This window comes from Elephas maximus, chromosome 4 (assembly GCF_024166365.1).
Source record: "Elephas maximus indicus isolate mEleMax1 chromosome 4, mEleMax1 primary haplotype, whole genome shotgun sequence".
Classification (NCBI taxonomy): Eukaryota; Metazoa; Chordata; class Mammalia; order Proboscidea; family Elephantidae; genus Elephas; species Elephas maximus.
This window is the reverse complement of record NC_064822.1, coordinates 171652503-171667628: the sequence shown is the minus strand read 5'-3', so window position 1 is coordinate 171667628 and position 15126 is coordinate 171652503. Positions and strand designations below refer to the sequence as shown.

General features: G+C 37.4%; 1 protein-coding gene across 11 annotated transcripts in view; it reads left to right on the top strand.

Annotated features, from left to right (window-relative positions):
• The window catches only part of SLC41A2 (solute carrier family 41 member 2), a 164469-nt gene that overhangs the window by 102890 nt on the left and 46453 nt on the right, over positions 1-15126 (top strand). For all 11 annotated transcript variants that reach the window (XM_049884245.1, XM_049884246.1, XM_049884242.1 and 8 more), the window contains 2 exons: positions 9317-9448; positions 11153-11301. In XM_049884245.1, the coding sequence (XP_049740202.1) occupies positions 9317-9448; positions 11153-11301 (281 nt within the window). The remainder of the gene's footprint in view (positions 1-9316; positions 9449-11152; positions 11302-15126) is intronic.

Sequence of the window (15126 nt, the reverse complement as noted above, 5' to 3'; positions counted from 1 at the left end):
GGGATGACAAATTGAAAAGGAACAAACTGACATGTCAAAAAGAGTATTTCAAGATGAATCCTGAAGTACAGTGTTGTCAGTGATAGGATGATATCCATATGCCTACAGGAAGACCAGTTAATATGACTTTTATTCATTTACCCACCAACCACTAATGCCAAAGATGAAGAAATTGAAGATTTTTACCAACTTCTGCAGTCTGAAATTGATCAGATATGTAATCAAGAAGCATTGATAGTTACTAGTGATTGGAATTTGAAAGTTAGAAATGAAGAAGGATCAGTAGTTGAAAAATATGGCCGTGGTGATAGAAACAGTGCTGGTGATTGCATGATAGAATTATGCAAGACCAACGACTTATTCATCAGAAATACCTTTTTTTCAACAACGTAAACAGTGGCTATACACATGGACCTCCACAGATAAAATGCAGAGAAATCAAATCAATTACAGCTGTGGAAAGAGACAATGAAGAAGCTCAGTATCATCAGTCAGGACAAGGCCAGAGTCTGACAGGGAAACAGACCATCATTTGCTCATATACAAGTTCAAGTTGAAGCTGCAGAAAATTAAGTCTGTGAGAACCAAAATACAACCTTGAATATATCCCACCTGAATTTCGAGACCATCTCAAGAATAGATTTGATGTAGTGAACACTAATGACCAAAGACCAGAGAAGTTGTGGGATGACATCAAGGACATCATACATGAAGAAAACAAAACATCGTTAAAAAGACAGGAAAGACCAAAGTGTCAGAAGAGACTCCGAAAGTTGCTCTTGAATGTAAAGTAGATAAAGCAAAAGGGAGAAATGATGAAGTAAAAGAGCTGAGTGGAAGATTTCAAAGGGCAGCTCTAGAAGACGGAGTAAAGTATTATAATGAAGTGTTCAAAGACCTTGAGTTAGAAAACCAAAGGGAAAAACACACTCAGCATTCTCAAGCTGAAAGAACTGAAGGAAAAAATTCAAGCCTTGAATTGCAATATTGAAGGATTCTACGGACAAAAAAAACTGAACAACATGGGAAGCACCAAAAGAAGATGGAAGGAATACACAGAGTCACTGTACCAAAAAGAATTTTTCAACATTCAGCCATTTCAGGAGATAGCATATAATCAAGAACCTATGGTACTGAAGGAAAAATTCCAAGCAGCACTAAAGGCATTGGCAAAAAATAAAGCTCCAGGTACTGACAGTATACCAATTGAGATGTTTCAGCAAACGGATGCAGTGCTGGAAATGCTCACTTGTCTATGCCAAGAAATTTGGAAGACAGCTACCTGGCCAACTGACTGGAAGAGAAGGGTGATCCAACAGAACGTGAAAATTATCGAACAGTATCATTAATATCACATGCAAGTAAACTTATGCTGAAGATAATTCAAAAACAGTTGCAGCAATACATCGACAGGAATCTCACCAGAAATTCAAGCTGGATTCATAAGAGGACTTGAAACAGGGAACATCATTGCCGATGTCAGATGGATGTTAGCTGAAAGCATAGAATACCAGAAAGATGTTTGTCTGTATTTTATTGACTATGCAAAGACATTCGACTGTGTGGATCATAACAAATTATGGATAATGTTGTAAAGAATAGGAATTACAGGACCTTTAATTGTGTTCATGGTGAACCAGTGGATAGACTAAGAGGCAGTTGTTTGAACAGAACAAGAGGACTGCATGGTTTAAAGTCAGGAAAGGTGTTTGTCAGGATTGTATCCTTTCACCATACTTATTAAATCTGTATGCTATGTAGATAATCTGAGAAACTGGACTATATGAAGAAGAGTGGGGCATCGGGATTGGAGGAAGACTCATTAACAACCTGTGATATGCAGATGACACAACCTTCTTTGCTGAAAGCAACGAGGACTTGAAGAACTTGCTAATGAAGATCAAAGACCACAGCCTCTGTATGGATTCCACCTCAGCATAAAGAAAACAAAAATCCTCACAATTGGACCAATAAACAATGTCATGATAAATGGGGAATAGATTGAAGTTGTCAAGAGTTTAATTTTACTTGGATCCACAGTCAACACCCATGGAAGTAGTAGTCAGGAAATCAAATGACATATTGCATTGGGCAGATCTGCTGCATAAACCCCTTTGTTTTTGTTGTTATTGTTAGGTGCCCTCAAGTTGGTTCCAACTCATAGCGGCTCAATGTGCTCTTTAAAGTATTGAAAACGCAAAGATGTCACTTTAAGAACTCAGGTGCACCTGACCCAAGCCATGCTATTTTCAGTCACCTCATATGCATGTTAAAACTGGACAATGAATAATGAAGACTGAAGAGAATTGGTGCACTTGAAGTGTGGTGTTGGCAAAGAATATTGAATATACCGTGGACTTCCAGAAGAACGAACAAATCTGTCTTGGAATAAGTACAGCCAGAATGCTCCTTAGAAGCAAGGACGGTGAGACTTCATCTCACATAACTTTGGGTAAGTTATCAGGAGGGACCAGTCCCTGGAGAAGGTAGAGGGTAAGCGGAAAAGAGGAAGACCCTCAACGAGATGGGTTGATAAAGTGGCTGCAACAATGGGCTCAAACATAGCAGTGATTGTGAGGATGGTGCAAGACCATGGAATGTTGTACACAGGATCTCTGCGAGCTGGAACCAATCAGACAGCACCTAAGAACAGCAATAACAAAGATGAACCACTGATAATTTTTTCATGTTATCAAATGTTATATTACCCAATTAGCTTATTCTAGTATCCCAGTGCCGTTGAGTCGATTCCGACTTATAGTGACCGTATAGGACAGAGTAGAACTGCCCCATAGAGTTTCCAAGGTGCCTGTCGGATTTGAACTGCCAACCCTTTGGTTAGCAGCCGTAGCCCTTAACCACTACGCCACCAGGTTTTCCATTATTCTAGTATAATAAAAAAAAAAGACACCTAAAATTAGGTCTTGGGGATACTGTGGACTCTCACTAATTATTTAGTATATTGACAAGCTGTTTTTACAAATGTTACTAATTTATGTGAGACTTTTTAGATGGTCTCCACTAGCTTTAGTAATGCAATTAGTCTCTGAAGCATTTAAGTAACTTAAAAGGAATGTTTATAGACTAGCTCTTAGTGGAAACATAATATATGTCATAATAGGAAGAAAACATTTTTTACATTAGTGAAAGCTATTCCAAGATAGTAATTCAGCTATAGTTTAAATATATTACCAGTTGTTGTGATAAGACCATGGGAGCTTAAAACTGTGATCAGTTCCTTCACTAATTATGTTGTTTACTGTAAAATTTTATTTACCTTATCTGGAAAAATTATAGGAGCCTCTTTATAAATTCTCAGTTCGTATTATTTTTAGTTTGGTGTAATTATAACCCCAGTTACGTCTGTGTTTCCTGGACTACAGAGTGAGACAGGTCAAGGAATACAGGGAAGAGGAAAGTGATAAGTTGATCCTAAGGGTTTATTTATATTTATTATCAGATATGATAACTGTCAGTGGTTACAAAGAAGCGATAAACAGTTCTGTAAAGTTCTACCAACAAATCTGTGGTTTTTAGAAGACTCTACAACTACTTAGTAGCCTTTTGTTTCAAACTCAATCCAAGGGAAGTTGCAGATAGAATAGATCTTCTGAGACTGAGTAGCTTATGTTTTCCTGCATTTGCACTGAAGCGTTCCATAGCTAAGAAAATACCCACTAGAACATTCCTTCAGTAGAATCCCCAGAGTAGAGGAAGATGAGAAGACTGCCATCCATGCCTTCCTGTGTCACATTTCTGCCATTTCAATATGTATCTGAACGTCTGTTGGTCCTATCCCATCCGGAGCACAGGAGAATGAAGAAAACCAAAGACAAAAGGAAAATATTAGCCCAAGGACAAAAGGACCGCATGAACCAGAGCCTCCACAAGCCAGAACCCAGAAAAGCCAGGTGGTGCCCGGCTACTACCACTGACTCCTCTGACAAGGATCACAACAGAGAATCTTGGACAGAGCAGGAGAAAACTGTAGAACAAAATTCATTTCATGAATAAAGACCAAATTTACTGATCTGACAGAGACTGGGGAACCTCCGAGATTACCTCCGATAACTCAGAAATGAAACCACTCCTGAAGCCTACTATTCAAACAAAGCTTAGACAGGCCTGTAAAATAAACAGTAACTCATGTGAGGAATATGCTTCTTAGTTCAATCAAATACACCAGACTAAATGGGCAACTCCTGCCCAAATGCAAAACGAGAAGGCAGGAAGGGACAGGAACTGAACAAATGGACACAGGGAACCTGGGGTGGAAAGGAGGAGAGCGCTGTCATTGTGGGGATTTCAACTGATGTCGCAAAACAATATGTGTATAAATTTTTGAATGAGAAACTAACTTAAGCTGAAGCTTTCACACAAAGCATGATAAGATTAAAAGAAATAAGACTGTTTCTAAAGGCGATTGTTTGCTTTGCATTAAGTATAATTCTTAATATTAGATTCTTCTCCCTTTTGGAGGCTATGAAGAGAAATCCGTGGAAGATTACAAGGCAGTTTCTTATTTGTTTACCCCTAGGTGCCCAGTAAGTCTTTGTAAAAGTGCTTGTGTTGTATAGATAAATAATTTTTTACCTGTTTCTCTTCTAGGATATATTAATTTGCTTCCAGTTAGAGGTGTAAATTTCTGGTCTTATGTGTTATTATCAAATGAGTACCAGTGCATGCCGATTATTGAATGTTCTAGTCTAGTTGTTTACTTTAGAAAACGAGCTTAGATTTAGAAAATCCAGATGTTTTGTAGTCATCACTAGCTTCTAGTGGAAAATTCATTGAGTAAACAGAAGGCAGTTTAAAGGATTATTTAAGATATGGACACCAAGTGATTTTTTTTCTTTTTAATCAAAATAATTTTTGAATTGAAAAACAACACGTTTTCTAGCCATCTTCTGACCAATAAATTCTCCAGCAACTTGTCAAGACCTATAATTAAAATACCAAGTTAGAATCATATTATTTGTATAAATTGTTTATTAATAATAATACTATGTAACTTTTGTTGAACTTTTACCATGTCCAGAAACTGTGATAAGCATCTTTCATGTATGCATTATTTTATTTATTTTTAATTATGTTTAAACTTTCATTTAATTTTGTTATTCACACAACATCTTTATGATGTAGATATTAACTTAACCTAATTTTTCAGGTAAGAAAACTGATGATCCAAGAGGTTAAATATCACTAAAGTCACAGCTAGTACTTGGCCTATGCAGTATTCAAGCCCATGGGGTTTGAGCCAGAGCCTGAATTCTGCAGAGAATAAAGCTCTGCATTGTATGCCTTAATTATTGCACCTAGTTAATTTGGCCTTGTTTCCCCTTTAAACACATTTTTAAAGAAATTTATTTTCCCTTAGAAAGTTTTTCAGAACTCCCTGGGATGTATTTTTTAAACATATTTACCATGAACTGCATTTTAAATTTTTTTAATTTATTAAATGAGATGTGATGAGGAAATTATGAAGCTACATTTCAGTTTTGAAAAGAGTCTTTAAATTGTTTTATATTTGGGGCATTGACACAAAAAGAAATCAGTCTCTCGCTTAAGTGAAAAAGGAGGAGGTTCATAGTTTTCCTATTTCTCTACTTAATTTTTTTTCTGTGTTTAGAAAAATATTCTTATTTCCATCACAACAAATTTGTATCATTAGAAAGCAATAAATGCTAAAACTTTTCTAGGTACTAGGAAATATATAGGTAATATAGACAAACTGTTAACAAAACCACAAGCTAGATTTCTGAGTCTAATACTGATGTATACTCCAGATAAACTGCTCAGATTTGAATGCTGCTAGAACTGGATTTCTATATTATGCCACCTATTACTGGATCCTGAATCATCAAGCTAGGAACTCATCATCTAACAACAACCAGATAATCCTATTATTTGAAAAAAAAAAAACCATGAGAGTCTCACCTCATTTGTTTGGGGAGAAAACCTATCTTGCTTCTGGCACCTTGGACCAACAATGGTTGATAGTCCTGGCCAGAGGATTGCTGCCTTCTGATTTTCTCTGATGTCACCAGAGCTTTTGACTCTTAGCCCCCGGTCTAGACATACTGTTAGAATTGTTCTGTAACCCTTCTTGCTCAAAAATCTCCTTCTCCAGTATATTCGGGGTGATTTGAATGAAGTCCTGCATGAGTTTATTTTAGGATTTCGGGTTCTTAATTTCATTGCTGAAGAAACTGAAGTTGTCAAGGATTTCATTCTACTTGGATCAGTAATCAATGCTCATGGAATTAGCAGCCAAGAAATCAAACAATGTATTACATTGGGCAAATCTGCTGCAAAATACCTCTTTAAAGTTTCTGAAAGCAAAGATGTCACTTTCATAACTAAGGTGTGTCTGACCCAAACTATGGGCTTTTTAATGGCTTCATATGCATGCAAAAGCTGGACAATGAAAAAGGAAGACAAAAGAAAAATCAATGCATTCAAACTGTGGTGTTGGCAAAGAATATTAAATATACCGTGGACTTCCAAAATAATGAACGAATCAGTCTTAGAAGAAACACAAGGGGCTCGGGTGCACCTGACCCAAGCCATGATCTTTTCAATCACCTCATATGCATGTGAAAGCTGGACAATGCAAACGAAAGGTTGAAGGAGAATTGACACATTTGAATTGTGATGTAGGCGAAGAATATTGAATTATACCATGGACTGCCAGAAGAATGAACAGATCTGTCTTGGAAGAAGTACAGAGTGCTTATTAGAAGCAAGGTTACGAGACTTCATCTCACATACTTTGGACATGTTATCAGGGGGGACCAGTCCCTGGAGAAGGACATCATGCTTGGTAAATCAGAGGATCAGCAAAAAAAAAAGGAATACCCTCAACGAGATGGATCGACACAGTGGCTGCAACAATGGGTTGTAAGGATGGCGCAGGACTGGGCAGTGTTTCCTTTGTTGTACATAGGGTCGCTATGAGTTGGAACCGACTCCACAGCACCGAACAACAGCAACTACCTCATAAGTGAGTAGAATGCACTGACTCGTCTTGAAGCATAATTTGTATCATTATTAGGGATTTTAAGTGCCTTGCAGCTTGAATTTGACTTTTAGCTGTGTAGTTTGATTTTTAGAGATTGTCTTTAGATGCAGTTCCTTGCTGTTTATTTTTACAATAGCCTTTTTGTTGCTGTTGTTTATGTGTTTATTGTTGTTACTATTGATGTTAGAAGAAATAAAAAAGTATTTAAAATGTTTTTCTATGTGTGGGTATGTATACCCATTATATACCCACTGCCTCAAGTTAATTCTGATTCGTAGCAACCTGTAGGACAGAGTAGAATCCTTCCTAGGGTTTACAAGGCTATAATCTTTATGGGACCAGACTGCCACATCTTTCTCCCATGAAACAGCTACTGGGTCGAACCGCCAACCTGTTAGCAGCCAAGTGCTTAAGCACTGTGCTATCAGGGCTCCTTATGGACGTGGAGGGACTTATAATGCGTTGAAAATTATTCTTGTCTATTTTTTTTTTATTAGTATAAGTTCTGATAAACTGATCCATAAATAGTGGATGCTATTATAAATGGAATTGTGTTCTTAATTTCCTTTTGGATTGTTCATTGCTGGTTAATAGAAACACAACCAGTTTTTGTACATTGATCTTGTAGCATGCAACTTGCTGAATTCATTTATTAGCTCTAGTGCTAGGTTTTTTTCTTTGTTTGTTTTGTTTTTAATTCTTCAGGATTTTCTATACATAGAATCATGTCATATGATTCAAATAGAGATAGTTTTATTTCTTTCCAATTTGGAAGCCTTTTATGTATTTATTTTTTTATATGCCTAATTGCTCTGGCTAAGAGTCTCAATGCAGTGTTTAATAGCAATGGTAAAAGCAGACATCCTTGTCTTGTTCCTGATCTTAGGGAGAAAGCTTTCAGTCTTTCACCACTGAATGTGATGTTAGCTGTGGGATTTTCATAAATGCCCTCAATAGATACATCAAAATCTTTTGGCGAAACTCAATACCCTTTCGTAACAAAAACACTCAGAACCTCCTTAACATGATAAAGGGCATTTACCAAAAATCCACAGACAACATCTTGGTCTGCTTTCTTTATTGCTTTCTACTGTGTTTGTTATTTTTTATTGAATGGTGGACATTGTATATAAAAGAACATTAGAGATTGAGATGAATATTATTGATGCCTAGAAATATGAAACTGTTTTCTTTTGTTAGGTCATTACTATAGAGAATTGAGTTAATTTTATTAGTAGTTGAGCTCAATTTGGCTGTTACAGCTGTTAAAGTTCCGTTCACTGTACCCAAACCAAAATCAAACCCATTGCCATTGGGTCGATTCTGACTTATGGTGACTCTGTAAGACAGGGTAGAACTGTTCCCATCAGGTTTTCAAGGCTCTAATCTTTATGGAAGCAGATTGCCACATCTTTCTTCTGCAGAGCAGCTGGTGGGTTTTAACCACCAATCTTTCAGTTAGCAGCTGGCACTTAACTACTGTGTCACCAGGGCTCCTTCAGTGTACCCCTAGCTTAAGATTTATCAGTGGGCTTTTTTTTTTTTCTGCTACCATCTGCTTAGTGTGAAGCCTGTAGTGCTGTGTGCCAGTAGGACGGGAGGATTAACTGCTGTGCTCTTGTTCTTCCTCCCTTGGTAGACTACTGACGTTAGTATTAGCTAGCCAACACTCAACATTGTAAGAATTTGAAATTTTCAGTTCCTTTCTCCCTACTTACTTTAATGACAAGTGTCTTTTCCTCTCATACTTTGCCAAAGGTAAAAGTTTGGGTATCTGTTTAGAATTTATTTTACCCCCTGGCATCAATTCCTCTTCCTCAGAGTATATCAGAGGATAAGATAGGTTGAAAGATGATTTCCTGGAGTTGCTTTTTGTTTTTTTCCTCCAGTGCCTTATACAAAATTCTTTAGTATCTGAGAAGGAAATGATCAAGCCTGTCTATTTGAATAAATCCACCTTATTTTCCCTCTTATTAAGGTGAGAAAGATGAAACATCTTATTACATAGTTCTGTATCTTGGTTTTGATAGTAATTTTTAAAAATTTCTTGCTTTGATGTATTTCTAGACCAGACAGTGAATCAGGTTGGAAAAAATAATTATTGAATCTTTCAGAACAATGATTTTATATCTTTAGAATATCTACTTCAACATTAAATAAATCAACATTTTGGAAGAAACTCTTTATTTTGTTTTATTGACCCAGGATGTGCCATAAAAGGAGTTGCTTTTAGTTGAATGTCTGCAAGTTGTTTAAAATATGAGAGTAACTACTTTGTCTTTCCTTATGTTTCAGGTATTGGTGGTAATTTGGTGGCCATTCAGGCTAGCAGGATTTCTACCTACCTCCATTTACATAGCATTCCGGGAGAATTGCCTGATGAACCCAAAGGTTGTTATTACCCATTTAGAACTTTTTTTGGTCCAGGTATGTTCTCGTAAATTTTTGCATATTTTATATCAGAAACTATTGCTATCTGAGATTACCATTACATATTTTTATATATATTTTTAATTTTTGCATATTTTATATCAGAAACTATTACCATCTGAGGTAGACAGCATTTGTTGAATAGCTGTTTTTGAGGGGAGGTGTATATTGTACAGTTTTTCTATTTCTTTTTTTTTTAATTCAAAAATGTATATGAAGATTTCTTTGTGACTTTGATTGCAATCCCTGCAGTGTGTCAGCACTCTCCCTCTTTCCCATTCCACCTTGGGTTCTCTGTGTTCATTTGTCCAGTTTTCTTGTCCCTTCCTGCCTTCTCTCCCTTGCTTTTGGGCAGGTATTGCCCATTTGGTCTCATATACTTGACTAAACTAAGAAATATGTTCCCAATGTGTATTATTGTTTGTTTTATAGGCCTGTCCAATCTTTGACTGAAAGGTGGACTTCAGGAGTGCTTCATTTCTGAGCTAGCAGGGTGTTCAGGGGCCATAGTCTCGGGGATTCCTCCAGTCTCTGTCAGACCAGTAGGTCTGGTCTTTTTTTGTAAATTTGAATTTTGTTCTACATTTTTCTCTTGTTCTGCCCGGGACCCTCTATTGTGATCCCTGTCAGAGCGGTCAATGGTGGTAGTCGGGAACCATCTGGTTCTTATGGGCTCAGGCTGGTGGAGGCTTGGTTCATGTTGTCCCTGTGTCCTTTGGACTAATATTTTCCTTGTGTCTTTGGTTTTCTTCATTTTCCTTTGCCCTGGGTAGGTTTGGGACCAATAGATATATCTTAAATGGCTGCTCACAGGCCTTTAAGACCCCAGACATTACTCACTGAAGTAGGATGTAGAACATTTTCTTTATGAACTATGTTATGCCAGTTGACGTAGATGTCCTTCAAAACTGTGGTCCCCAGCCCTCTGTCCCAGTTACGCGGTCCCTCAAGGTGTTTGGATGTGTCTACGGCTAATTTCAGTGAACACAAAAATCATTTGTATTAATTCTGCAGTTGCTAAGAAAATTTTATAATGTTTCACTTTTATCCCTCTCTCTGAGATACCTTGTTTATGAATCAGCAGAGAGGAACCTTATGCACATAAGAAAGCATTGCTAGGTAATTTAGGGAGATACATGTATTGCCTTTCATATATTAATCTTGCAGGCCTTGGCGTTCAATCCCAAACAAACAGAATGAGAGAAGATAACCTTAGTTATAAGGAACACTGCATTGTTTATATCATCCAGGCATGTGATTTCCAAAAACTAAGACCACAATTTCTAAAGCTCAAAATTTCTTGATGAAAATAAATGTGATTATTGATTTTTGAATGAAGATCCCCCAGCCTTATTGTATCACTGATAGAACTCTAAAGGAGTAAATAACAATTAAAACATTCTAATACTTTAAGAACTTTATGTTTTCTGTTCCTTCTGTTTTTAAGTTGGATATTAAAGCCTGGCCGATGTTCTTCATAGCAAATTTCTAGCAACCACCTTTCATTTAATTATATAACATATGTTGGAAATTTCATAGAATTAAGTGAATTGTACATAGCCAAAAAGTATTTCTAGTAATTGAATTTTATGTAATGCTATGCAGCATAGTAATTAGAATGCAATCTTCAAATTTTACTAACTGTGACTTATTAACCAAAATGTGATTTTGTTTTAATGACTTTCACATTTTATATTACAGGAGTAAATAATAAGTCTGCCCAAGTTCTGCTGCTTTTAGTGATTCCTGGACACTTGATTTTCCTCTACACTATTCATCTGATGAAAAGTGGTCATACTTCTTTAACTGTAATCTTCATAGTAGTATTCTTATTTGCTGCTGTGTTACAGGTAAGAGTAAAAACCTTTTGAAACATCTTTTATGTTCAGCTGATAGAAGGGTATAACTGTGTAAATCTAAGGGCACGTGATATATTTTAATATTCCAAAAATCAACTGAATGCCTTTATATTGATTGGTTTTATAAAATGAATAAGCTCAGAATAACTTTTAATATGATCTGGTAGATGTAACCTTTGAATTACCTTACTTCGAATTGTAGTTAGCAATTCAGAGAAAGTCTGGTTTTAATTGAACTTCAAAACGAGTATTCATGGTAATCATTATAGAAGGTAATTAATGTTATTAACTAATAATATTTACATGAATTCAATCCTCAAATTTTTATCTCATTACTTATTTGTATAATGTACAGTCCAATTTTGTAGAAATTAAGAACTGATTCAAATATAGATTCTGCCTTCATGGAGTTTTGGTCTAACAGGGGCAATAAGTGGTTAAGCACTCAGCTGCTAAACGAAAGGAAAGGTTGGCAGTTTGAACCCACTAGCCGCTCTGGGGAGAGAGATGTGGCGATCCGCTTCCATAAAGGTTCACAGCCTTGGAAACCCTATGTGCAATTCCACCCTTTTCTGTAGGGTCGCTAAGAGTTGGAGTCGACGCTACAGCAATGTTTTTAAGACCTCATAATTGTCAATTCCGTAATACGTTAGACTTCACAGGGCACTTTCACATACGTTGTTGAACTTAATTCTTTTAGTAACCACGTGAGAGATATTAATACATACACCTCCCAATTTCAGAGCAAGAAATTTAAAAAGAATGTTTAGAAGACAAAAAGTAGCAAGTGCTATATAAAACCTGTGTGGACAGATAAACAAGTTCACAGAAAGAAATTTCTTCCACCTGGAGGAATCCGGGGAAATGGTCGTATTTTACAAACTGACTCCTAAACTCAGCTCACCCAGTTATTTGTCATACCACAGCCCTCATATAGAAATCGGTGGGAATAGGTCATACATTTTTTTCTTAGATCCAGTTCCCTTTCACTCTCAATATTTTTCTCTTTTTTCCAAAGTTATTCATGTTCACAGTCGAAGAGTCAGTAGTTTTACAAGGCTTGTTAAGAGAAGCAGTCCTTCTCAGCTACCATTTCCCATTTCCAAAGTTTTTTTTTTTTACTCCCTATAAGCAGTTTTTTTTTTTTAACTATTTCTTTTAGCATTTAGTTCTGTGTATCTAAATAATATAATTGGACTTCATAAAAATTTCTAATTATCTATTACTAATGAAATATAAGTATTTAGCTTTCTTTCACATACTCCAATGTTGTTTCTGTTAGGTGTCATCGAGTCCGTTCTGATTCATAGTGACTGTATGTACAACAGAATGAAACATTGCCTGGTCCTGTGCCATCCTCACAATCCTTGCCACACTTGAGTCCATTGTTGCAGCCACTGTGTCAGCCCATCTCATTGAGGGTCTTCCTCTTTTTGGCTGACCCTCTACTTTACCAAGTGTAGTGTCTTTCTCCAGGGACTGGTCCTTCCTGATAACATGTGCAAAGTATGTGAGATGAAGTCTCACCATCCTTGCTTCTAAGGAGCGTTCTGGCTGTACTTCTTCCAAGACAGATTTGTTTGTTGTTCTGGCAGTCCATGATATGTTCACCATTCTTTGCCAACAACATAATTCAAAAGCATCAATTCTTCTTTGGTCTTCCTTATTCGTTGTCCCACTTTCACATGCATATATGATTGAAAACACCTTGGCTTGGGTCAGGCGCACCTTAGTCCTTTGTTTCTTAACACTTTAAAGAGATCTTTTGAAGCAGATTTGCCCAATGCAATGTATCACTTGATTTCTTGACTGCTGCTTCAATGGGCGTTGCTTGTAGATCCAAGTAAAAGGAAATCCTTGACAATTTCAGTATTTTCTCTGTATATCCTGATGTTGCTTTGGGTCCAGTTGTGAGGATTTTTGTTTTCTTTATGTTGAGGTGTATGTGATCCATACTGCCTGCAGTGCAGCTTGGACTTCTTCCTTCAGTACCATCCATTTCTGATCACATGCTGCCTCTTGAAATGGTTGAACATCAACCAATTCTTTTTGGCATTATGACTATGGGTATTCCTTGCATCTTCCTTTGATGCTTCCCGGGTCGTTTAATATTTTCCACGTAGAATCCTTCAATATTGCAACTTCCAGCCTGGGGGGCTTATCTTCTGGCCTTTGAATTGTGGTATTGGTGAGGAATATTGAATATACCGTGAATTGGCAAAAGAATTAACAAATCTGTCTTGGAAGAAGTACGACCAGAATGCTCCTTAGAAGCAAAGACGGTGAGACTGTGTCTTACATACTTTGGACATGTTGTCAGGAGAGATCAGTCCCTGGAGAAGGAAATCATGCTTGGTAAAGTGTGTCAGTGGAAAAGAGGATGGATTGACACAGTGGCTACAATAATGGGCTCATGCATAACAACAATTGTGAGCATAGCACAGGACCAAGCAGTGTTTCATTCTGTTGTACACGGGGTCACTATGAGTTGGAATCAAGTCGATGGCACCTAACAGCAATCCATACTGAAGGCAGTAGTCTTTGATCTTCATCAGTAAGTACTTCAAGTCCTCTTCGCTTTCAGCAAGCAGGGTTGTGTCATCTGCATGTCACAGATTGTTAACGAGTCTTCTTCCAGTCCTGATGCCCGTTCTTCATATAGTCCAGTTTCTCGGGTTGTTTGCTCAGCATACAGATTGAATAAGTATGGTAAAAGGAAACGACTCTGACCCACACCTTTCTTGACTTTAACCCAAGCCCTATTCCCTTTTTCTGATCAAATGACTGCTGCTTGGTCTATGTACAGCTTCCTCATGAGCACAATTAAGTGTCCTGGAATTCCAGTTCTTCGCAGTGGTATCCGTAATTGGTTATGATCCACGTATTTGAAGGCCTCTGTGTAGCCAATAAAGCACAAGTAAACATCTTTCTGGTGTTCTCTGCATTTGGCCAGGACCCACCTGGCGTCAGCAGTGATATCCCTTCGTCCACGTCCTCTTCCGAACCTGGCTTGAATTTCTGGCAGTTCCCTGTCTCCGTACTGCTGCAACCGCTTTTGAATTATCTTCAGCAAAATTTTACTCACGCGTGATATTAATGATATTGTTTGATAATTTCTGCGTTCTGTTGGATCACCTTTCTTTGGAATGAGTACAGATGTGGATCTCTCCCAGTCGGTTGGCCAGGTCTTCCAAATTTCTTGGCACAGATGAGTGAGCACTTCCAGCACTGCATCTGTTTGTTGAAATATTTCAGTTGTTATTCTGTCAATTCCTGGAGTCTTTCTTGGTGTTTGCCGATGCCTTCAGTGCATCTTGGACCTCTTCCTTCAATACCATGGGTTCTTGATTTGTGCTGCCTCCTGAAATGGTTGAACGTTACCAATTCTTTTTGGTACAGTGACTCTGTATTCCTTCCCTCTTCTTTTGATGCTTCCTGGGTTGTTTAATATTTTCCTGGTAGAATCCTTCAATATTGCAGCTCGAGGCTTGAATTTTTTCTTCAGTTCTTTCAAGCTTGAGAATGCTGAGCGCATTATTCCCTTTTGGTATTTTGTTTCCAGGTCCTTGCACATTTTCTTACAATACTTTGTCTTCTCGAGCCACCCTTTGAAATCGTCCGTTCATCTCTTTTACTTCATCATTTCTTCCTTTTGGTTTAGCTGTTCTGCATAGAAGAGCAAGTTTCAGAGTCTCTTCTGACAACCATTTTGGTCTTTTCTTCCTTTCCTGTCTTTTTAATGACCGCTTTCTTTTTTTATGTATGCTGTACTTGATGCCATTCCATAACTCATCTGGTCTTTGGTCATTAGTGCTC